The 25,871-nt window shown below is 38.6% G+C and overlaps 1 protein-coding gene across 2 annotated transcripts in view; it reads left to right on the top strand.

The window, feature by feature from the left end:
- The window catches only part of CXADR (CXADR Ig-like cell adhesion molecule), a 37,146-nt gene extending 11,628 nt beyond the window's left edge, over positions 1 to 25,518 (top strand). The window contains exons 1-7 of one of the 2 annotated variants that reach the window (XM_027790287.2): positions 6,507 to 6,676; positions 7,343 to 7,547; positions 7,911 to 8,066; positions 10,132 to 10,254; positions 10,580 to 10,718; positions 11,651 to 11,837; positions 24,967 to 25,518. In XM_027790287.2, coding sequence (XP_027646088.2) covers positions 6,548 to 6,676; positions 7,343 to 7,547; positions 7,911 to 8,066; positions 10,132 to 10,254; positions 10,580 to 10,718; positions 11,651 to 11,837; positions 24,967 to 25,008 — 981 coding nt within the window. In that variant the 5' untranslated portion in view covers positions 6,507 to 6,547 and the 3' untranslated portion in view covers positions 25,009 to 25,518. Of the gene's footprint in view, positions 1 to 6,506; positions 6,677 to 7,342; positions 7,548 to 7,910; positions 8,067 to 10,131; positions 10,255 to 10,579; positions 10,719 to 11,650; positions 16,103 to 24,966 lie in introns of those variants that run through there. The other variant, XM_055802062.1, reaches the window with a different exon arrangement.
- Positions 25,519 to 25,871: the final 353 nt, after the last annotated feature.

The following is a 25,871-nucleotide window of genomic DNA, read 5'->3' on the forward strand; positions in this document are numbered from 1 at the left end:
ATCACATGTGGCTTTCAGTACAGCAGCATCTTTGAACTCAACTCTTAACCCATGTGGAGGCAGTCTGTGCTTCTTTGCAGTTGTGCTCCTCGGTGATTGCCAGTTTGGACATCAGTTGAACCTGGCAGCAGTCCTGCCTTTGTGGTGCATCTCCCTTACTTCTGCCTTTCAGTATAGGTCAGCTGCCATACTCTCCGCTGTCCCAGCTGATTGTGTTCCTCCTGTTACCGACTGTAGCAGGGGACTGTGCTTATTGGGTTACACAGCTGTTCTGTAACGTGGTCCTATCTGATGCCAGAAAATGTTCATGCCATGTTTAAATTTACACTTAAATTTGTGTAAGCCAGCAATCCAGAATTTCAGTGTATCTTGAATGTGTAACTTTTTTCATTTAAATAAGAAAATACTAAATGCATAAGTAATTCATCTGATGAAAATTTGCTTTGTTATTTGTTAGTATATATCTACTATATATAGTATAGCTCTATTTGTATCTGTGCTGGAATGGAGAAATCTTGGCTTCATTTTACTTTTTGTCTGCTTTCTGTGTTGAGGATTCTTTCATACTAGAAGACAGTTTCCATCAAATTCTATCAAACATTTCATTTTCCCCAGATTATTTTTTAAAAGATTAATAATGTAGTTTGCCAAGCTGTGTTCCACTTGAGTGGTATTTGAAGGTATGTCCAGATATTCAGAAGGAAATACGGTTTCTCTAAAGATGTTATATTGGTTTGCACCCCTTCAGAAATGATGTGAAAAACTTGTTCAGTCATGCAGATAGTTTGCAATGCTCTTTTAGGGTCAATCTCCTGGAGAAAGAGTATTTTATTTCATGTTAAGAAACTTACATTTTGGATTCTAAGCATTCAGGTTTGTATTGACCTCTTACCACCTTCTGACAGAAACTTTTATAAGGCATAATACTTATCCTGCATTGAGGAATATTACTTGTCTCTTCTCACCCAGTCATGAGGGTTCATTCTTCTATTTGCCCCAACTGAGTATAGCATGTGTTCTCCTTGCAAAATATTTGGAGAACAGTATACATGCATTTGGACTATTGCACTTATGTTGTTTTCAGTTGGGGTTTTTTTTTGAGATCTGTTGCATGCTTCTGAGTCTTAAGCTTTACAGTGATTTGTTTGCTGCAATTAAGAATCAGATATTTTAATTCTAAGCATCTCTGGATAAGCAGGATAATGGACTTGAAGAACCCTCATCTTTCTGGTGTGTTAAAACAAGTTTGAGAAAGGTCCGAAATTTTAGCCATGAAACCCTGCTAGCCGAAACAAATAGACAGCTTCACTCAGCTTGATAAAATGCTTCTGTTGCATACTCGCAATGTTAGATGCCACAGTTGATCCACTCATGTTTTGAGGAGCGCACTAGGGGAGTGAAAAGAAATGGAATCTTCCTGATTTGAGTGGAAACTGAAGGGGGTGAGGTGTGGGAAAACTTTGGGAAAATGCCGTCTTGTCACTGTGTGTATTGGCTTCATATAGATCTTTAATGCAGTTACAGAGTTGTTTGTGTTGGATGTGACCTCGGTCATCCAGCCTTCTGCTCCAAGCAGAGCCAACACTGAGTACTTTGGTCTTGTCAGTACCTGCTGTCACTAAGTCACCTGTCCTATTTTCCTTTTTGATTCTTTACTGCTCGTGTACTAGTAGAAGCTTTTCATGTTGCACTGGAGTCAACTTTATTGGTATTTTGACTTCCCTAGCAGGTACGCTGCATGCTGGGGCAAAAGTTGTGTATTCCTCCCTTGGTAAACTTCTCGTTTCTTCCTCCTTAGGCTGAGCTGATGATTGATCTGCTTTTTTTCCTGAGTGTTAGGATGCATTTTTCTTGTGGTTAGAAGCCGTGGTCCTTAAATACCCACCACCTTTCTTGAGCTTTTGTGCTTTTCAGAACAGTGTCCCACAGAATTCTGCCTACTGAATAAGTCCGCCTGCCCTTCTGAAGTGCAGGGTCTATGTGGATGTGCTTTGGCTCGTCTCCGGATTTTAAGCTCCAATATTTCATGGTCGCTACAGTCAAGGTTGCCATTGATCCCATCCTCAGCAAGTTCTTCCTTATTTTTGTGGAAAGCAATTCCAGGAAAGTATCAAATGACCCATTTAGCATCAGTTTTTCCCTGAAGTCTTCCAGAAGCCTCCTAGATTGTTTGTGTCCTGCTGTATTGCCCGCCAGTAGATGTTGGGAAGGTTAAGGTGTCCCACAATAACCAGTCTCTGTGAATTTAGAGACTTTCTGCAATTCCTGAAGTAGACTTGATTTGCTTTGTTACCCTGAACAGATGATTTGTAACAAACTTCGACTATGATGTTGCCTATATGGACCTCTCCTTTAATCCTGACCCACAAGCTTTTAACCAGCCTGTCGTCTATCCCGTAGAACAGCATTTTGTGTTCCAGGTGCTCCTTCAGGTAGAGGGCAATTCACCTCCTGTTCTTTCCTTCCTGGCTTTCGTGAAAAGCTAGCATGCATCCAGTCCTGTGAGCTATCCCACATGTCTCAGTTACTCTGGTGTCATAGTTCTGTACAGGTACTTGAGGGGGTTCCCCTTTCAGCGTGTTTTATCGTTCCCAAGGTCTCTTTTTTTTTTTTTTTTTTTTCCTCCTGCCAACCTGACCTGTGTATTTAACACGTCTGCAGTTAAGGGAGAGAACAGTGATTCAAACTTCTGTCCCTATTCCCTGACAGACCTCTCATTTAAAGCGCTTGTCACCACATCTGATGAGGATGTTCTTAACCACTTTGTCAAGTAGATCTCATATGTAACTTAGCAGCCCTCATTTCTCAGAGGTACGTGGAGCCATAAAAATTAAAACACTGCCTGCAGTGCCAGTCCTACAGCGAGTTGTTAACTTGTAGGATGTGTCTCTACAAGCCTTTTCCCAAACCGTCACATGACAGAGCAAGGAGAACAAATGTCACCTGGGGTTCCATATCCTTCTTTGTCCTTGGAGTTTTCTAGTCACTCTGATTTGCTTCAGGTCTCTTGTTAATAGCATGGGTGCCTGCATGAGCAGGTAATAGTAATAGTTATGGGAGGGAGGTGGGAGAAGGCAGTAGTGGTGCTAATAATGTGTTAGTAGTTTAATAGTTAATAGTCCAGTGGCCAGAGGACCCTTGGCAATCTCTTTAACATGCTGAATCTGGTCAAACCTCCTTCAGCAGCATATCTGGCAGCAGATGCGTGTGCCTCCTCTGCAGAACAGAATCTCCCTGACTAGTGTTACCTGCAGTTCCCTCATATTGCTAACGGTTAGTTCAAACAGCTAGCCTGCCTTAATTGAGGTGCTTGCTGCTTCTGCCTGTCATTCTAATGTTGACAAAAAAAAAGGGAAGTGGAAAATAACTTTATATGCTTGTGTTCTTAATAAGAAAGACACTGGAGTGCTGGTGTAATAAAAATGAGGTGTTGGGGAACATGTGTTAAGAAGGGAATTGAGATTGGGAAGCTCTCATACCAGCTAATGTGTGCTGCAAACTTCGCATGCAGGAGTGATTTTTGAGAGCTATCTTGAGGTTCACGTACTTCATCTTCCATTGGCAAGTTTACATGCAGTCAGTGTGCAGGAACATACTACTCGTGCTTCAAAAGTTTCATTTTTTGTAAGTCTTCTATGTGTGATAAATTTCTGGCAAGTAATTTCGGGCTGCTGGGTCCTGCTTGTGTTTGGCCTATGGTTACTACGTTGATTCATATGATTTGGATCAGAGAAATGATCGTTGTAGTAGAAGCTGTGACTGAACTTCTTGCTGTTTGTGGCTTGTAAAGCACTTTAAGCAAGCTGCCATGTGATAGGCGGGACTGTTAAGCCTAGTTTCCTAGGAGTATGCCTCTGAAATGGAGTACTTCCAGTGTTTACCATAATTTTTCTTCCCTGTTCCCAGTGTCCCTTTCTCAGTGTTTTGCTGTCTGAACAAGAGCGCGTGTAATGTCCACTTTGAAATTATACTTGCAGGGAGTCGTCTGACAATGAAGAGGCAAGAGAGTTGAAGGATCTCGTGCTTCTTAGCAATGTCAGAACAAATGAGTAACTTCAGGGACTTCTGGTTGCACTGGACTGTTATTTCTACTTCGGTATTTGTTTGAAATTGTCAGAGAAGCAAAGTCATGGCAGAAGAGGGAGAGAAGTAAAACACTGTACAAGTTGTGTTTGTTTAGAAAATTAGTAAAACCCCCAATATCAACATAGGAATACAGGAGTACTTGGCTGTCCAGTTTGTTTTGGGTATATTGTGTGTTTCAGCAGGTGCCAACTAAAAATCAGAGATGTTACGCGTTTTTAGTAGTACAGATGTATTACAGCATCTCCAACATGAATTGTTACCCACTACCCGTTGTGAAGGGGCAGGTGGTGTATTCCTCGTAACCAAATTACCGAGCACCTTGAGAAATCCTCAGCAGATCCTCTCGTGGGGAGGGGAAAGCAAGTGTGGTTCTGTGGTCATCCCTGTGGAACTTCAAATGGCAAAGTAACTGTTCTTGGAGATACTGTCACAGAGCAGAAGTACTGCTTTGGTAATTAACTTTTTACTTCTGGATGAAAGCTTCTCATTTCCTGGGTTATACATTTGAGGCTCTTAAAGAAGTGACATCATAATGTATTTCATCATCAGTCACTAAATCGTGCTTGACATTCCATCTTGCTGCTTTAATATAGTAAAATGAAAATGCAGAAATGCAATTTGAGATGGAACTTGAGAATATTGTATCAGAGTTCCCTAATGAGGCAGTAGGGGAGAGGGGAGCAGAAGAGTATGGAAGTCACTGAAAAACAGACTAGGAATTTTCATTCTTTGCTACTGTGCTTTATGGAAACATGAATGTACTCTGAATATACCCATTTCTAGAGATGATGGCTGGTAGTAATATTGTCTTTGTTTATGCAATGCTGATCAAACTTAAGGATTACACTGTAATATAATTCACTAGCCAGATGACGTTTTTAAGCCGTTTAGAATGGCTAGTTTTACAGTTGGAAATCTGAAGGGATCCTTTAGAAGGGGATAGCATCTGTGGCAAGTCAACCAGCATTCATGAAGGTCAGTATCATTTCGGAAATGGTATTAATTCAGCACAGTAGCAGTTAGTTGCTCAGATATGTTTACTGCGGTCAAAAAAGAGGTGATACAAACCTGTTAGAACTATCTTTGAAAAGATGTACACTAGTTGGTAAGAACCATTGTGCCTAAATCTCTTGTACCTCAAATTGATGTTTCTTGGTGTTCGGTGGTTTGGGTTTTTTTCTTCTTTTTCCTTCCTGGAAAGAAGGTAATGCCATGTAGAGTAATACCATGAATGGTAGGAAGCAAAATAATCCTACCTAGTTTGCAACTGTGTTCGTAATCAACTATTGTGAAGGTCTTTTCTTGCAGGCTTTTGTCTGTAAATTGTCAGGTGCTTCTTCTTTCTAAATGATATGGAGAAGTGCAATTTAGATAATAACTTGAGCTAGTGCGGAAGTGCAAGTTAGAGCATAAATGCACTGTTTATAAGAATTTAAAATTTTATTTCTGAGGCTATAATTCTACAGATGCACCAAAACAATCCTATCTTTACACTGGCCACTCTTCTTGTGGCCTTGCATCTGTTGTGGCTGTGGTAACATCTGTGTGACTGTCTAGCTGTGACGAGCAGCAAACTACACATGTAAAATGACTGGAAATCTGAGCTTGGTACCCAGCAAGGTGGACGAAACAGTGGATGTACAAATGCCAAACCCGTTTCCATAACAAGCAATGAGAGCTTTCCGCTTCCTGACTGTCATGTATGGGGCTATGCACTTGATAAGGGGAGCCTATATTTGTTGTAAAATTGGGGAAATATTGCTTCAGACCTTCTGCGTAAGCCTGCTCAGTTCAGCACTGTATTGAGGAAAAATTGTTGTTTGGAGACATGTTTTGCTTAGAGGCATGCAGGTAAGGATTACACAACTTTTTTTTTTTTTTTTTTTTTGGACTAAAGCAGAAAGGGCAAACAAATTTAAAAAAAAAACTGATTGAGATTTTTGGAAAGGATTAATTTGTTCGCTCCCTGTAGATAGAAGAGGCCTTACACCTTAAGGCAGAGTGGCTTAACTTGGTCTAACGCAGGACATCACAAGAAGTCTGTCCATCCTGGTGGGCTTCATCCAGGCTTTCATTTTACAGTGGGAGAGTAGTGATAAGGTGATTATCTAATAACTTGAAAAACCTGCTGCCAGAAATTTTTGGTTTAGCTTGTATGGGACTGGAATTGTACAAAACCCAAACATGGTTTGAAAGATGTAACTGCTTGTTGGGTATGATTCCAAATGGACAGCATGTGACTTTGCATTGTGTTCAGTAACACGCTGCATCTCTTAAGCAGTAACAGGTCTGACTAGTGGCATGATTTCTATACAGGGAAAGTATTATGGATCTGAATATATAATAATATACAATAGAACACTTACGGTGAAAACTGTATGTAGTCTGTTTTTAAAATATAAAAATTATGGTTTTTATAGGTCTAACAAGAAGCCTAAGTATAACTTCAGTTGACCAATCGATGTTTGAGAAAGCACAAGGAGAGAAAGTTACATTGCCATGTACTTTTGTACTCTCGGAAGAAGACGAAGGCCCACTAGATATTGAGTGGGTATTGATACCAGCAGATAATCAAAAGAAGGAACAAATAGTAAGTAGAGAATTGTTTTGGACAGTGTTAATTCAGCTGTTTGAGTGGGTTAATGTATGAACTTTGGAACTGACTTTTTAAACTTCCACCTTTTCAGGCTGGGATGCTTGTGATCTTAAATTCCTTGGAAGCACCAGTCATATGAAATATAGTGGTAGTTTTGGAATAGCAGATTAAGTATGAAGTGTCAAGAAGTTTCTCACTATAAATGTGTCTTCTAAAGAACTCACAAATTAAATATGCTTCAGTTCCAGAAAACAAAGGATGCTTTTGTACCTGCATTATTTTCCTGATTGAAAACTGATTTATGAGGACTTAATTTCAAATATATTAACTCTTTTAGTTACTAACCCCACCCTTTCATATCAATAAGATGACTCCTTTTGGTAGACAGGTTGTGCAGAATGAAATCTGAGTAATTTTAAACAGTTTTCTTTCAGTTAGAAGTAAATGCTGACATACTGCTACTTGGGCAGGTGTTTAGTTGAAGTATTCGTTAGAGTGCTGTGTGTAGTGATATTTTGAAGACAGAGGTATTTGGCTATGTCAAACTTCTGAGATTATTTAAAAGAGCAGAAAGAAACTGTCAGGAATCTGAAGATGGCAAATTATTTTGAATGCTTACATGCCAAGTGGATTTCTGAATCTTATTTCTCTGTTTTATAGATAATTATGTATGCTGTAGACAGGATCTATAATCATTACTATGCTGCTATGACTGGGCGGATGCAGTTTACAAATCCTGATCCCAAATCTGGTGATGGTTCGTTGGATATCCTGAATTTAAAGTCAGCAGACACGGGCACATACCAGTGCAAAGTGAAGAAGGCTCCTGGAGTTCAAAGCCAAAAAATACAGTTGACTGTACTTGGTAAGATAATGTTTTTCTTGAATTTTCATTGACATATTTTATGTGTTTATTCCGTTCTATCTTTGGTACCTAAAATGAAAACTTTTATTGGGCAAAGTTGTACTGAATCTGTGATGATGCATCTATTATTGAGGCTTTGGGAGGGGTGGACGTCATTCTGTTCCGGGAGATGAAGGGAACAATATTCCAGCTAAATGAGCATTTTTAAAATTCTGTGCTTGGCTTGTATTTCATAGAAATACATTTCCATGCACAGCAACAGTTTGTTGCACAAGCTTGGTCTTAAGCAAAATAGACTGACCTACTGGAATGCAAATAGTAACCATTTTGATTGTGACTGATCAATGGTACTTTGTTTATTAGTAAAGCCAGCAAGAACTAAATGTTCCGTTGAAGGATCACAGGAGATTGGAAAAGACGTTATCTTGAAATGTGCATCACAAGAAGGATCCCCGCTTTTGTCTTATGACTGGAGGAGAGTATCTGGCTCACAGGAACTTCCTGCCACTTCCATGCTGAGTACTGTCAAACTTATTTATTACTCTGAAATATTTAAGAAAGATTGCATTTGTATTTTTGGCTTATCTTGACTTGTGAGCATCTCATACTTAACATTAGTATAGAGTAGTCAAGATAAGTGTCACTTCTGCCCTCTCACTGGTTAATAAAATTGGCATTGAAACAAGTGGGTTTGCTTTTTTTTATTCATACAGGGAAATGTTTCAAGCTTTAAGTTGAGATTCTTACTGTTAGGCTGCAGAATCATACTAACCCGTGCCTAAGCATTGTGAGTTCTCTTGCTTGCTGATGTTGGCAGTTTTGATGCATGTATGGACAGTAGGGAAGAGTCAGAACAGTCTAGACTAGTGGTTAGAGCTGCCTGCAGGCAAGGGGAGATAAAAGCTTGAATTCTGTTAGAGATTGAACTGAGGTCTTCAATTCCTGATCAAGCGACAGAACTTCTTGGTTAAAAAGAGGCACATGTCTTTAGAAGAAAAGTTTCAAGAGTAATGGAGAAGAGAAGGCTTACCCTCTTCTTACAAGAGCTGACATACAGGAAGGAGTTACATATTCTGAGTTTTGACTTATGGGTTCTAAATTATTATAGGGGCAGTATTGGATTTTTGTTGGGAGAATTTCATTGTAGAAGGTTAATTTGTGAGTTTTGGCTTTGTGAAAGTTATTCTGGAATATTTTTTGGAAGAGTACTGCTCAGTACCAGTTCTTCTTGATCTTCTTTGTAGTTATGAAAACCTTAAACCTTGATGGTGAAGTTTTCTTGCAGGTGAGGCAGTTTAAGAATCTGTAATAGACCTACTTTAACTCAGCTTGTGTAGGACATACAGGACAAAGTGGTGTTGTGTCTAAGAGTAGCAAAAGTGGATGCCTAGAAGACAGAATAAGAAGTTGTGTGTTTCTTCCTCGTAGGGGTCTCCTATCCTCCTGTAATTTTTGTCTCAGTAAATTCAGGTGTGGCTTCAGTCTAATTCATTTAAAACAAACAAAAATTTACTTTTGTGAATTCTTCAGTTTCCTTTTTAACTTCTATAGTCTATAAGAATCTGTAATAGTTTAGATAGAACACAGATCCCTAAAAATCAGCTACATATGAAGATTCTCATACTGTTCTCAATTTTGAAAACTTGCCTTCTGGTAGTGCTATTTGATATCTTCTTGTTTTGACAAGTGTCCTCTGTACCACTCGAGACCTTAAGCTTCTCTTGTTATGCCCCTTCTATCTCCAGATCCCAAACTGGTCTCATGGTAACAAAAATATCAATTGGCTGTAGCAGTGCTGGACAAGAATGAGTGAGGAAGTATGCAAAAGTGGCATGTAACCTGATAAAACAATGTTTTGGGCTTGTGGATGTAGGTCTGGGGACACTGAACATGTTCTTGAGAATCTAGACACTGCTGAACTTCTTCAGCAGGAAGAGCAAAGTATTTGTGTGGTGCTTTGTTCGTGTGATGTAGCCTCTTGCAGTGTTGATGGAAATCTCCTGGCAATTAAAGCATGCAAGCCAATTGAAGTTCATATAGTAGAACCTCACAAAGTTAGCTGTCAATGGGTTTTAAAGCCCTGGGGGAATAGCCTTTGTTTTCACTGATTGTCTCCTACCCTGTCAGCATAGCTAGACTTTGGTGACCCACTGGGGTGCAATTTTCAGGTTAGATCCACCTCATGTTGGCATGGGTTCTGCAGGCTTCTGAGCTGGTAGTGTAGAATAGGTTTAGACAGAAGAGCAGGAGGTACTTCTGGGATGCAGTTAATCTTTTGTATCATACAACTCTGTTAGGGTGAGATAATTGGCTGTTTTAAGTATCTGATCCTATCCATTGACAGAGTAATTAGTCTGTAGGCTTAATGTTAAAGTCAAATGCTGTGGAATAAATTTCTAACAAGGTAAAGGACTTTTACGAATAACAGTATTTTGCAGCGTGATACATATTTGGTTTTATTTGGATATTTTCAATATGGTATTTTTTAGTTAAGATTTCATCTATGTGCTGGATTAATTCTGTAGTATTAAATATGGAATTAAACTTTGGGAAATGGTAAACTTCTATCTTTCATTGTTTGTAGATAAAAATACAGGGGAACTTCTCTTGAAAAATGCCTCTCAAGACTATTCTGGTACATACAGTTGTATTGCCTCAAACAGAGTGGGCATGGATGAATGTTCTGTTGAGCTGAATGTCACCCCTCGTAAGTGTTTGCTGTGTAATGGTCACATAGTGTTTTGTGTATTAGAAATGAATAATCTTGTTTAAATGAACTCCTAAAAGTTTTTTTAAAATCCTCTTGTGTAACTTGAAGCCTTTACTTCCCAAAATGTTGCTTTTTGTGTGGAAAACTGTTAACTCTTAGAGTTGTTTTAAATGCATGTGAGTGAAGCGTATCCTCTGTGATTCAGCGCTATACTATTAACCTGGATCATATGGAAGCATACTGTTTGTAATGTTGAGTTTGAGCAAAGTAGTTGGTCATACAAATCTGACACTTAAACAGTATTGTTATTTATCTGTTCTAGCTATAAATACAGCTGGCATAATTGCTGGAGCTATTATAGGAACTCTGCTGGGTCTTTCTGTACTGGCTTTTCTCGTCATCTGTTGCTGTAAGAAACATAGAGAAAAGAAATATGAGAAAGAAGTACATCACGATATCAGGTAATGACATCGCTAGTTTCTGAGCAGTATTATTTGAAGATTAACTTTTAAATATGTATTTCTGCAAATAAGATACTTAACAGTTGACATTTCTGTCTTAATCTGGAAAGCTTATTAACGTACTAACAGCTTGTCAGAGAACTTTTTGTTTTGCATGTGGTGTTAGGTAGTCATGTGTAACTTCAATAAAGATTTTAAAGGCAATGAATACTTGATATTTTTTTTATTATTTATTTTTTAACTTCAAGTAATATGTGAGCCTCTTCTGGGTACTGTATCACCATAGAAAGAAACAAACTGGAAATTTGCTTTCACATAGGAATGGTGACTGAACTCCTTGTTAAAGGAAAAATTCACACAGACGTGGGTACCACTAGGCTTGCTTTAATCACAACTCAGAGCTGGGTCACCACCCCAGTGAGTGGCAGAGAACAAAGGGATACAGCACAGCTTAGATACACTTATCAAATCATTAGTAAATGTCCGCAGTTCTTAGAAGTTTCCTTTGGTCTTGTCAGTTGCGCGAATCCATCACCTGACCCTGTCCCAGTTGATTCATCTATTCAGTTCCAGTCTCTGCCTCGGTTCCAAGGTCCTCCTCGGATCATGATCTTTCTGCCTGCTTTAACTAACACGATCCTTTAAGCACACTCAGTCTTTGAACAAGTAATTCCTATTCACATATACTAATTTTTCTAGAAACACTTGCATTTCTGAGAGCACCCGAGTACACAGATTGATCATCTGTTGTTTTTCTATTGTCCTGCTCATTAACTTGACCAAGTTTTAAACCAGCCTTGGATTAGGGCTATACAAGGGACGAGGCCTGGTTCAGCCATTTAGCAGCTTCAGCACTTTAAATTTCTTAATTCAAAATACATTTTGTTTAACACTGTTGTTCTACAACTGGTTTTTTTTTTTCTTTATTTTAGAGAAGATGTTCCACCTCCAAAAAGTCGCAGTTCAACAGCCCGCAGTTACATAGGCAGCAACCGTTCTTCTCTGGGTTCAATGTCTCCCTCAAATATGGAAGGATATACGAAAACTCCATATAGCCAAGTCCCAAGTGAAGACTTTGAACGTACTCCTGGTCAAAACCCAACCTTTGCACCTTCAAAGGTAGCTGCACCTAATTTAAGTAGAATGGGAGCTGTTCCTGTGATGATTCCAGCACAAAGCAAAGATGGGTCCATAGTATAAAGTATTGTTAATTTAATGCTGTTTTTAAAGTGTTCATTGTAAGTATTAGAGAAAACTACTGTGTTCCATCCCTCGTTTAAAGAATGGCATGCAATTTTCCTTGGAAAAAAAAAAATGAACAAGTTAGTTTGAAAAGCCACCAATTCTCATTTTTAATTTTAAACTTACTAGTATATGACAGTTGAACAATTTGCTAAAAGCATTGAAGTTTCTAAATAAATATCGGACACTGAAGGCATTTGGACCTTTGGTAGGTTGCTGAAGAGATGCCAGTTAATGTGCAGTTCCGAATATGTAACAGCGAGACACAAGTGAGAAGTAACAAAGGCATTTCATATGTAGACCATGAAGTTTCTCAGAGTTCCTGAAACTTTATCCTCAATTTTGCAATGACAAATATTTGAACCTGGCCACTGTCTGATGTAGTTGCAGGGGGCTGAAATACTGAGGATGGCTTTGAGTTCTGTTCAAACTGAGTATTTATGCAGTTCTTTAACCTGGTAATGTTTGTTTGGAGCGCTTCTTGAGCTCTTATTTCAGGGGCTACCAGTTATTTCATTGGTTCAAGTAATATAATTAATCTGCTCTGAATTTAAAATTCCAGTGAGTGGAAGTGTGACAGGAGACCTCAGAAGCTCTTTGAAACATGATTTTTTTTTTAATAATAACTCATTGTAGTCATGGAGATAATGTAATGCTTATGTTATCTGACGCAAGAGGTCCTATCGGGTGGTTGTTGGTGGTATCTAAGCTTTAAAATCTATAGATCCAACTGTTACGGTCACAGCAAGAATGACTATGTATCTTTATACAGTTCTTAAGTTAGTTGTACCTTGCATTTTCCAAAGCCTGTTTAGATTTTAAGGGAGCGTGCTCTACTTCTTTCCAAACCAATTACCTAGAAGCTCCATGTGGTTTTAATGAAAGCTGTTAAGTAACTGGTATTTGATATCTGTCCTCCTGCTCTTAACATCACTGTGGAAACATCTTTTTTCCATATACATGTAAGTAGTAGTTAGCCTTTACTTAAGACGCTGAAATTTTTCTGTATGAATTTGCAGGGAGTTTAAAGCTTGTTTCTCCTTGCCTCTTCAACAGCCCTAAATATTATGAACAGTTGTTCGGACTTTTAAGAGCAAGAGTTTCATGCAACCAGAATCTGAGGGAAATAGTGTCCGTGTTTCGGCTGGGATAGAGTTAATAGTTATCCAGAATAGTTAATACAAATCTTGTGTTTCTAGATTAAAAACCCTTCTCAGTTTTGCAAACTTACAGCATTACAGGAGGAACAGAACAATTCCTTATCTTCTACATGTACAGCTTCTAATGACTGATACTATATAGCTGTGGAAGCTGGATTTAAAGCTTAGTTAGTGCAGTTTGAGTCTTTGTGGATTTTTTTTTATTTTCTTCCTTCCTAATTTCCACTTTCTCCTTTTTGATCCTGTGCTGAGGGGGTGGAAGTGGGGAGTCCCTTCAGCTTATTCCAGCTGTAGATGTTAAACTGCAAGGTATTTTGGAAAACTCTAAAGGCATATAGTATGTGGCACTCATGTTGATGAAGGAAATACCTGAATAGCCTGTTGAAAGATGTTAGGATTATTTGTATGTAGCAACAGCGTGAGAGAAAACATTTTCCCAGACTTCTAGGTTTAGTGTCTGCTTTTTTTTGTAGCTGCTTATAGATCTGTAATAAATCCTTTGGCTTACTACTAGATGTTTGTCCTATCTGTAGTTAAGTGCACAATTTTTGGCTGGCACTATTAATGTAAAGAACATACCCTTCATACTGAATTTAAAAACTTGAATGGCTATTAAGTATTCTAGACTTACAGTTTTACAAATTTGGGACTTTTTTAGATTGTAAACTGATGCTGTTAGATATCAGATTTTTTAATCTTTCATGTGTGCCTTGTCAATAAACTTTACCTGATTGTAACTTCAGTTTTTATGAAATTTCTGGTGCCTAAACTTGCTGTTTGAACAGGTGCTTAGATGATGGTACAGTTTTTAAAACACGACACTGTGATCTGATTTCTTGATTCGTATGTACTATTTATACCTCTCCAAGCCTATTTTTGGATGTGACTTTAGTCTCACTCTCTGTATTGTTCTGTATTTCAAAATGTCAGTTACTCCTTCAGTTGCTAATTATGATCTAGGTGTTTATATTCCTGAAAACTGCTCAGTTGTACCAGTGAGATGGGTGGTTGACTTTTACTTGTGTCGTAAATAGTAGGTTTAGTAACTGTGCCAAACACATGCTTATGAAGAACAATAGATGAGGAGACATCGTCTTGCATCCAATTATTGTGATAGAAGAGACTTCAGAGGTTTTAATCATACAATGATTGTTTACCTTGAGACTAAGGCCTTCTTTAATTGAAAGGGTATAGTTGTTACAAATACAAGTTGAGTACAAAACTAAACTGAACCACAGACTGAGAGATAGCTATAAACCTAAGCAACCAGGCAACAAACCTATTGAATTTTGGTTCTTGGTAATCTGTGGACCTACGTGAGATTAGATGTGGTTTTTAGCTTTTGTTTGTTTGCTTTTTTTTGTTTGTTTTGGTTTTGTTTTGTTTTGGTGGTGGTTCTTTTTGTTTGGCCTGAGACCCTGTACTTACAGTCAGGTAAGCCCTAGGACACTCAAGAACAGAAACCCGTCTCACTAAAGCATACAGAGCAGAGTTTACACATGCTTAATGCTCTGTCAGCTTGTACAAAATAATAAATGGACAAAGGACAGCATGATGTGCCCTCAGAGCCTAGCTGTTAGGTTTAGCAGCCTTGACAGTGTCTGTCTATTTATGTAATTGCATGGAAAATAAAAGAAATAGAATCTGACATAGTCCTTATCTGAAATAAAGAACCTCTGACTTGGGGTAAACTTTGCCTCAAGTTGCTATCATCATGCCTTTTTTAATGGGTACAACACTACTATGAAAACATAATACCGCTATTATAAATTGTTTTGTCAATAGATTGTTCACTTATACTGGATTATGATTCTCAAAAGCAGCTACTATAGTTTAGCAATGAATTTCTAGCTGTGTAGGAGATGAACTGGTTAAACATGTGAGGAGTCCGATCTTACAGATAACTCTGCTAACAGAACCCTTTTAGGAAGTAACGGCAGCTGATACACCAGTTAAAAGGTGGCATTTTAATGTCTGGTTTAAAAAAAAAAAAAAAGTGTGTGTGTGGTACCATTATGTAAATACTCCAAGTGAACTCAAGAAACATCTAGTTAATGTCATGACTGTAAACTTGCCTGTTGAGGACTACTATATATAGAAGAAACCTCTCAATTTTAGCATGGTGTGAATAAAGTGTTAGACTTGTAATACTGTGGAGGTTACGTAACACTTGTCCATTCATTACAAGCATTTTCATAAACTTTCTGAAATGGGTATTTAAAGATACTTGTGTGAAACTTCATTACCTAGAAATAAACACTTCTTCCAAAGCAGTGTAGTGCACAGAAATGCCTTGTTGGAGGGGTAAAACATGACTTCTGAAAGAAATGTACAATGCATACATCTTTATCAGCTCTGATAGTTGCACTCATATTAGATGTATGCGTCCTGCTTAATAGTACAAGTACTTCATAATTGCAAGTTTTTCTGTAATGCTTAATATTGTATATTACTGGTTTTCATTATAAGCTTTTGGTTTTGTTCTTAATAGTGTATATTCTGGATCACTTTAGATCTTTGTTCAGTCTAAAGACATACTATTTGTGTCACTGAAACAGTGTTTTATACACTTGATAGGTGCTTTATGAGACCCTTTGGTTATCGGTCCTTTAGCATTGAGGCACAGCTCAATTGAAATGGGAGCAATAATATTTCCTGGAATCCAAAACGTTACGATGTTACGTTACACTTCCCATGCACAAGGCATGGACTTGAATATTGATATGAATTTCAGTATGAGGTTTTCTATTCACACTTTTGGGGGAATGGTATTTTACAATACAAGTGTTGTGAGTGAATTTGTAAAAACAAAATCCAGAATTTTCAAATGCTGTAGTTCCATGACAGACTTGTGTACTTTTTGAAATAAAACTGTTGGAGAAAACAGTAGTCTGTCTTTATTTTAAAGCAGCACTTGTGTATGGCTTCAGCTTTCTCTTTATGTAATTGGACGTGAACTAATAAATATGGCTGTGTGTACCATGCTGGCATTAATCATTTTATTTCTTGCCCCACCCCACCCCCAATTTCTGAGGCAAGTAAGACTTCAGATATTTTAAAACATGAGCTTATTTGTGGTTTCTGATTGATCATATCATCTGTGTATCTACAATTTTAAAACCATACCAGAGCAGTCTCAACAGTTATTCTGAAATGTAAAGTTGGAAAGGAACTATAAAATAAATTTAATCCCTCTCTATTTTAGGTAGAACCAAAAATTCCTTGAAACAGATAAATTCTTGTCTTTTAAAATTCAAACAGGCAGGTTTACAGCACTCAGAGCATGCTGATAAAATGCTTGGGTTTATATTGCCAGTTAATGTGCATCTCTTTTGATTCAAATGAAGTTGACTTGGGATACTCCTCACCCCTTGGCCTTGTAAACCAGCTGATTACTGTCCTTGCCGCTTTACCTAAGATTAATGTAACTTATCCAGTGTTGTCTTGGGCACGTATTTAGTTTTAGGAAACAAAGTCTGGCACCTATTACCCGTAACTTTTCTGGGCAACCTGTTGCAGTGTCTCAGTGAAGAATTTCATCCTAATATCTAATCTAAATGTACCCTCTTTCAGCTTAAAACCATTACCCCTTGTGCTATCACTACATGCCCTTTTAAAAAGTCCCTCTCCAGCTTTCTTGTAGACCCCCTTTTGCCTCGTCACTGGAGTGTTCAAGGCCAGACTGGATGGAGCTTTGAGTGACCTGGTCTAGTAAAAGGTGTCCCTGCCCATGTTGGGGTCGGGGGGTTGGAACTAGATGATCTTTAAGGTTGCTTCCAACCCAAATTGTTCTGTGATATAATACTTGGAGGCCTAATTAACTTACATTTGTTCATAAGGGCTGCGTATCTTCATATATGTACCTGTGTCATGCCAGATGTTTTGGTCACTTCTTTGTGTATATATATCTATAAAAAACCTAATACATGTGTACAAACATATAAAATTAAATGGAGTCTGGTGGAAAAACCTTTAGGTTTTTTATTTTATTTTATTTCAAATTAAGACTTGTGCTTAAATACCAAAGAAAACCTGATAAAAATGAAGTTTCAGATTTGTCTTCATTTGTAGAGCTCTAAGAAACCTTTCTACGCCCTTTTAATGTTAAGTTCAAGACTTCCATCCTTTCCTAGGTGGCAGTTCTGTCACAGATGGTACTCTCATGCCTCTGCTGCCCCAGGTCTTTTATTTGGAGACAAGAAGATTGTGAGTCAGAGAAGCTGAGTACTCCCAGCTTGTCTGTGGGAATTCCAACAAATCCACTAGCGCTTTCCTGAGAGTGTCCTTAAAGAATAGAGGCCTTTCCGTTATGTGGTCGTTCTACAAAACCTTTGTGGTCCTTCTATATGTATTAGACAATGCCTTGGGTGAAGTTTCTTTAAAAGGTCTGCCTTGCAGGGTTTCATTCTGTGAACATCTTTGCATATTTGTGCTTACTGGTTCAAATTCACACATGGAGAAGTTCAGGTTCTGTCAAGCTCTGTGATAATGCATTGTTAGGCTATTTTAGAAAACAGTTGATGACAGGAACTTAGCCTTGCTTTCTTGTGCAACCAAGAGAGCCTGTGAAGAAAATACCTATCAAGGGGCAAAAACAAGAGTAGAGGGAAAGAAAGTCTATGGATGTTGCCTACCTTTCCAACTCTCAGCTTAACTCTAAAATTCCTCTTCACTTGTGGGTGATTTCACTGTAGATGATTGCTTGAACAATAACAACATGAAGACTTGCATCTTAATATAAAAATAGCGAGTTATGATGGTTCTGTTGCTTTTTTAAACTTGCTTTAGGCTTTTTGCAGAACGGTACAGGCTCAGCTATCAGGAGAAAACTATAAACCTGCATTTTATAAAATGACCACTGTGACAGTAAACAGGATTGCATTGTCCCTGCTGTGATTTTCGTATTGTTGTAAGTCGATGTGGTGGCACCCTCCTCGTAAGTTGGAGTTTTGAAGGCTTAAGTTTTCAGCTGTTGAGTATGGGTCAGCTTGCTTCGAATATGCAGAGTCAGTATGATGATGATGATGGTTGCAGTCAGAGACCTTAAACACCAAAGAGGGCTGCTCTGCTGCACGTTAACTTCTGTGACATCTGACTAATCCTGACTGCTGTTTCAGAAGTAAAATGTTACCAAGTGATATGGAATAGGGAGATTCAGCCGCTAGCTGGGTCTTCATTTTTAGTGGATTAACAGTCATTGAAATTTCCTTTGGTCAATGCTATCTAAAAAAAAACAGATGAAGGACAATTCTACTGTATTATTCAGGAAGCATCAGAAAGTTGTGCCACTCATACAGGAACCTTGTACAATGCCAGGATTGTTAGGTGGCGGGAGGGGAGTAGCTTTATGAAACAGTTGAATGAGTTGGTTACACAACTTGATTATGTAACAATTTCAAAACATGGCAATATTAGAATAGACGTTAACATCTGAAACCACATCATCTTACCTTCAGTAATCTAATTTTTCCTTCAGGGAAAAACCTCTGGAGGCAGTATGTCCACTGGGAAGCACAGAAAAGCTGTGTGATGCAGTGACAGTTGTCCCACTTCTCAGGGCTGGGTGCTGTGGTTCTGTGAGCTGCAGGCGGGTAGGACGAAAGTTGAGTGCTGTACCTGAAGGGTATTGGGTGCTTCCTGGAGTGTTTTTTCTAATTGCAAAACAGAGGAAAGCAGCAAGCCTGATGAGTTTGTGAGGAGCTTTGTAGGAGGAATCTGAATTCTCGAAGCACAAATAACTGTCCAACTTCTTGAAGCATTTCCCTACTCTGGAAAACAGCATCTGATTTAGTGGTTTTCAGACATTCTGCAAAACCTTTTTTACATTTAGAGTTGCTTATATAGTCGGCATATCTTTGTTAGTTAAATTGCAATCTTGTACTCTTCCTATCATGCATAATTTCTGCATGTGACATTTTTGGTTATCGTTACTAACAATACTATATAAAGAAGCAGTTAGAAGAAACTGTAGACTAGAGTCTCCTGAACACCCCAGACAGGGCTGTCTGGTGACAGCACGGCTACTTGCTGCTCTCGGCACCAACATCTCTGGGGGTGCAGTGTTCACTCAGGTTAGGTAGCAATTCATGGTGAGTGTTGTGTCAAGGAATACTAAATCAGATAGTAAAGAGCTATAAAGGTAATTTAGTACCATTAGTATAATAGCTTCCTATTATGTCAATTTTGCAAATTACGTTCTGTGTGAATAGGAAAGAAACTTGACATTTTGTTTCTTGTGGCCAGTTACTGCTGTACAAGTGAAGTAACACCTCTTCCTAGCTTATGCTTTGGCCTGCTCCATGATTTGTCAGTGAAACTATTATCCCATACACGAATCTGAATCTCCCTATTCCATATCACTTGGTAACATTTTACTTCTGAAACAGCAGTCAGGATTAGTCAGATGTCACAGAAGTTAATGTGCAGCAGAGCAGCCCTCTTTGGTGTTTAAGGTCTCTGATTGCAACCATCATCATCATCAACTCACAGATGACTCGTTAGTCAACTGAAAGGGTGGTGTTTCTAAGAAACTTTGCTGAAGCCAGAACACTTGTGCTGTGCTTTGCTTAACTGTAGGAATCAAGGTAAAAAAATTACTTAAGATTTCCATTTACCAGTAGAATAGCCCAGGTGGGAGGGAGGCTTAGGCCAGAGATAAAGGCAACTGTTGGCGATACATAAACCCACTGAATTGCTTGTGACTGCTAAAGATGATACCAACTCTGGGGCATAGCTGATGGTTTGTGGAACATGTCAAAAAGCTTATGTTGTGGCTGCTAGCACAAAACTTCTTACCCAGATAAATAAAATGCCTTTCCGTGTCACTTCCAATCCTGTAACTGTCAAGACCAGAAACAGTTTGTCTCAGCTGTAAGAACTGTAAAATACAAAGTAAATCTTGCAATTACTGTATTTTAATATATTCTTGCCTGTTTCTTTTTGGTACACAAGAAAAATTACAACTTACTGAAAGGACGCAGGTTCAGATGAACTGTTTGGTCTTGCCCTGGTTTCGTCCTTGTGTTTTGTAATTAAATATGAAATTGCTTAGGAATTGCAGTATCTTTCTCCGGCGTCAGACTCGATGTGTGGTTTGGGTGACCTCTTTAGGTAACCTATTTAATTTAATTACCTTGTATCCTTATTTAAGATGGGGAAAATCACAGTCTTTAAAGCACAGAACCTTAAAAAAAAATTCTGTGGTCTCCCATACTGTCTCCAGCCCACTTGGGGAAAAAAACGTGTTATGGCTAATTACGAGTGCTTTGTATTGAAAAAAAGTAATAAATGTAGTGTTGAGGATCCTGGGCGCCCTCTGGCGGCTGTCCGGCAGCCTGCCTCCCTTTCTCGGTGGCTGAGTTGCGACCGTGTGGCTCGGCAGGTGGTTTGCAGGGACTTGCTAAGAAATGGTACGTTTTCCAACGGAAAGCAAAATAATCACCTTAGGTGCTGGAAAGTTATTTTTGTAGCACTTAGGAAAATAATTGATGTGAGGAAATGGTTGTTGTAATCTGCTTCAATTAAGACATTTTGTTTTTCTGTATAAACCGACAGCTGTAAAGCTGTACAGAGATCATTAAAGGAAACATACAGCTGAGGTATGAATGTAGTTTTTGACAGTCTTTAAAAGAGTGAGAAATGCTGTATTACCTTTACCAACGTTGCTAGGATGGAGGTGCATATTCCTATATCCCTTTTATTCATTTAAAAAAAAAAAAAAAAGTGTATCTGAAGCCGGATTGACTAGTATGGACAAGAGCTTAGGGTTCATCATTAAAATGTCTGTTTTCCTCATACTGAAGATCTGAGGTCACCAAAGGTCACCAGAGATGGTTCCTCATTTGCAGCTCATTCAGGAAAAAAAATCTCAGACATCATAATTGTATATGTTGGTTTTCTTTTAGGAGCAAGACAATGAAAATTGTGGTTCTTGTACAGATAACATGCAGTTCTGATTATGCTAGACTTGCATACTTGAAAGACATTGAAGTTCTAAACATCAATTACATGCTCTTAAAATCAGGGTTATGTTGCTACTTGAAATATTTTAGGTGTATTATTTAAATATGATATATGCATATCAGTGTGATTTTTTTAATAGTGCGTGAAGTGGGTGGGTAGGCAGGAATCTCAGACAACCCGCTAAAATCCTTTATTCCTAGATAAAAGAGCTGGAAGGAGTGTTAGAGCCTTTACGCTCAACGGTCTTTTTTTGTTGCCTGAATCAGCATAATTTCCCTGCCTCTGGTGTTACCTGAGCAAGCTAGGATTTTAATCAGCACCCTGAGTGGGGTATCCAACTGACAGTGAAAATTGGGTCATTCTGTTACACACGTGAATTTTATTCTGACAACATCCTGTGTCTGTGCCAGCCATATTAACTAGCTAACTTGCTGCCGGCTTTATGGTTTGTAGGTGGTGGGGAAATTGCTGAACATGCAGGGAAGCTTAGGACATCCATAATGCCCAGCATAGCTAACAGAAGCTCACTCACCTGCAATAATAACAAAAATAAAATAATTCCAAGGCAAGGGAGTCTTATTAATGAAGTGGAGGATGAGGATTGATATCCTGGCTCTGTCATGACTTAGCTGTGTGATGTTTTTTCTGTTGTTTTGTTGTTGTTTTTTTTTCTCTAAACGTTGACATCTTTTCCTTATTCCTCAGCTTCCATGTCTGTTAGAATAAGAGATAGTTGTCTTGACTTCTAGGGACTTTTGGAACTAGTGTGTCCCATTGCACTGTCTGTTTTTTTAAAACTATCTGTGATGGGTCTTTTTAGTCTTCACCAGCTGCCCATCTAGTGCTTATTTTTACTTCTTTCGTGATCTTAGAAAATTTTCAAGTATATGTATTTAAAGATAGTTATCTTGGTGAGACCATCTGTGGTTGTCTCTGTCCCCTGCTGCTTGCTGGTTTTTAATTCTGTCCTGACAGTAGTCGCTCTTCCAGTACTTCCCAGCGCTACCTGGATATTTCAAGTTGTAGTAAAAATAATAGTAGGGCAGATCTCATTAGGCAGTTTCTTGAGGGTGGAAAATTCCCCAAAGCCCATTGCCAGCTCAAGGGGAAATGGAGGCTTTGTCAGAGATTGCAGCTTGGATGCCTGCTTGGCATCACCTCAGAAGTTGGTGGCTTCTCTCTCCTTCTGCTCAGTAGCATGTAGGAGAGGGTATGCACCTGGGCTGGTGCCCCTTGGCACTCAGCTGGGTCCCTTGGCATTCCCTCACCACCTTTTTCCTTCCTGCTCCCTTATTAGCACGTTGGAAGGTATTCTCAGGGTAAGGTAGTTCTTCCTATTTGTTTTGGAAATACAGAATCAAGATGTGTTGATGATCATCGTTACTGCTGTTGGAGGTGCCTGGCTGTGTGTACTCACACTGCCAGGCTGGGATATGTAAAGAGAGATGTAAAGCTCCTTCCTGTCATCGTTGGCCCTGCGCGTAACAAATTACTCTTTGTGTTGGGCTTTTCATACCACTTTGCCTGCAACGTCAGCTTCCCACTTACACTGCCAGCTGACCTTCCTCTTTCTATCACATGCTGCCTTTTTATTTCTGATTGCTGGATTGATTTCACCGCTGAAGCAGGATGGATTTTTAGACACTTTTTCCTTTTTCTGAGTTCTGCTCTTGATCATGTGTTTGTGGAGGGTCATGCCTTTTACTGATCTTTTCTGTCATAATTTTTGTTCCTAGCCAGTTTCTCTCCTTTATCTCTGGTTTAGGCACTAGGTGCTTTGAACTATATACAGATATATTTTAGACTGGGTCCTGTTTTATCAGCTCAAATGTAGCAAAGTTATGATTGCAAGTACCTGGGCAGACAGCAGTATCTCGTTAATTGATATTTTTCTTGCAAGATCCAAAAGAGTTACCACATCTTGTTTATAAGTGACAACACTGGTGGGTGGATTTTTTTTTTTTTTTTTCTTTACCACAGCTGCGTGAATAACCTCTGGCTGCATGCTAGGGTTCACTTGCCGGACTGCATTTTTCTTTACTTCTTCTTTGGTTTTTATTGCTAGAGATTCACTTAGATGAGAAGTAAAGAAGAAGAAAATCAAGACTGAAAGTATCAGGACAGTGCAGGCAAACGAGAATAGATTATGTTGTCTTGTATTTGTTCTGTTGTGCCTTTCTAGCTCATTTAGGCATCTGATTTTTTAAAAAAATTGCTTTTCCAAACAGCTGGGGGATCGAAAGCTCTCACCCCATCCCAGCTTGTCTCTGTGCCACGTAGCAGACTTTTTTCTTCTTAAGCAGGGTATGCTGTCTCTTGACTCATTCATGAAAGGGAGCGAACAGGACGTGCTTGATGGAGAGCCGTCATTGCATGAGCCCCTACTTGCACCCCGGCCTTATCCCCGAGAACAGCTAGATTTAGAAACGTTTTAGCATGTAAGAACTCTATTTATTCAGGCTTTTCTAATAGAGTGTGGTAGGATGAACTGTGTGTGGAGCAGTTTAATCTTTATTTAAAAGGCACATGTTTACTAATTATTAACTAGTTATCTGTTCAAGAGCTATTAATGCAAGAGGTGGGAAAGCGGAGTGCTGTGTTAGCTGTGGTGCAAAGGCAAGAAAACAGACAGAAAGGACACTTTGTCCCAATTAATGTGCCTCTTAATATTCCTTAAAAGAGTAAGTATATAAACAATACCCAGAATGTAGCTGTTAAACCGATTCTCATGCTAGATAATAGCTTTAAATAGAAAGAAGGCAAATGTGGGGTTTTAACGCCAAGCAGTACTTCGTCCTAATTTGAGTTGTGCTTTCAAGCAAGTTTTTGTGAAGGTACTCAATTATTTTCACTGTCACGTGCAGCTGAAAGATTTTATTTGATGTGTAATTCTAATTGAAATGTGACAGTTTGCAAGGAAGAAAGTGAGATGTTAAGAGGTCGCCTGAGTCAGTTTTTTAAATTACTGGTTTTACGGAGAAACTATTGTGGCATTGAGGCACATTTTAAAAATCTGTGAGGACTGGTTTAATTATACAAAAGCCTGTAATAAGCTGCAATGATGGATTAGAATATGAGTTGTTTCCAGTAAATGCAATATATCCATATACATTTGTGGAATATTGATTAGGAAGATTTGTTTCTTGTTAGCATATCATGTTTGGAAAATTAATATTGGTGACTGTCAGCAGAGTTTGAGTACAGGCAGCATATAGGTAAGGCAGGTTTGCAGCATGGAGTGGTAGCAAAAATGCTTAGTTATAATTTTTCTTACAATATCAGTCTTGGAATATTAACTGAAAGAATACAGAGCTGATAAAGGACTGTAATTGGAACAAAGAATTATTTTTTGTTATCTTTGTGCAGAAAAGTATCCCCAGAAAAAGTCAACAAAAATAGGCAAGGAACTAGAACCGACTTCTAAGGAAATGGTGAAACAAGCAAGTGTGCAGATTGGGATGAGTCACTGGATTCTTTGAGAAAACTGAGTGTTTATAGCAGTAACCACAAAAAAGTGTGGTTCTTTGGTAATTCAAGTTACCAGTATGAAACTGAAGAAAGAGACATCTAAGCAGACTTGACAGATACTTTAAAAATGAATTGCAGTTGGCATGCGCTGGGAAATCCACGAGGATTTTCAAATAACTGATGTGAAGATACTGAAAATTTGCTATGAAGTTAAACTTACAGTCATTTAGCATCCACTGATAAATGGAGGCAATTTGCTACGCCACTGCACTCATTTTCTGCAAGACACAGGTGTAAACTCTGTAATCTGAATGACCATAATTTGGGTGGTGATCTGGATCGTACATTTAGTTGCTGTATTTTACAGTATCTAGCCTCTTGTTAATATAGATTAATGATATTCTTTCTTTTTATAGTATGACATCGCTCACAAGATTGGTGACATAACAGTGGTATAAATATGAAGAAACAGGCACCATTTTTTGCATGACTTTCAAGTATGGTGAGACTGAAGTACATTATAAAATGAAGTGCTGTTTTTTCACTTTAGATTCAAGATTGTTAAGTATGCTGTATTCAGTTTTGTAAGTACCACATTTTTTATTTTACATATTTTTAATGCAAAGTTTACAAAGTGACTACCAACATTTTTCTTGCTAGTCCTGTTTTTTGAAAAGTGTGCGCAGTCATTCCACTCTGCCCCCCAACCATGGAGATTAAAAAAATTGAAATTAACAAAATCAGCTCAGGTAGTAGAACTATAGCCTTAAGCAGTGGGACATTGAAAGAGATTGTAATCTGAAATAGAGTAGTTTTGGGTTTTCTTGATGATTTGATAGGAAGTGTATCATCTGTTCAATGCTGTAGTGACAGCAATGAGGTCTTAAAACCTGTGTGTGAAATGTACTCCATTTTAAGATTGTATATATTATGTAACACAATAAAATGCACTTGAACGTTACAGTTAACACGTGCTTCAGCATAATCTGTTAATGCAGGTGTTGTGGTCATTCATGTCTGTACACTGCCTCATTCCTTCTGCCCCCCAATTTACCATGCAGGACACCAGAGGGAAGAAGAGCACGTTTGCAGGGTCCTTGTTGCCTCCTACGGCATGGAAACTTTGGGTATTGGTTTCATAATGAAAATAATAATCTACCTAACCATGTAAGGATGATCACTGTGACTAACTCTGTAGATAGGAGCTTATTAATTAGTTTTTGGAGCCTGGTACTCTGCTGGTACTCATGCATTTTTGATAACTCATTATCTGTCACAGTCCACACGAGCACACTGAAGGGTGCCCCAGCATTTACAGAGT

This window comes from Falco peregrinus, chromosome 4, assembly GCF_023634155.1.
Source record: "Falco peregrinus isolate bFalPer1 chromosome 4, bFalPer1.pri, whole genome shotgun sequence".
NCBI classification, from domain to species: domain Eukaryota; kingdom Metazoa; phylum Chordata; class Aves; order Falconiformes; family Falconidae; genus Falco; species Falco peregrinus.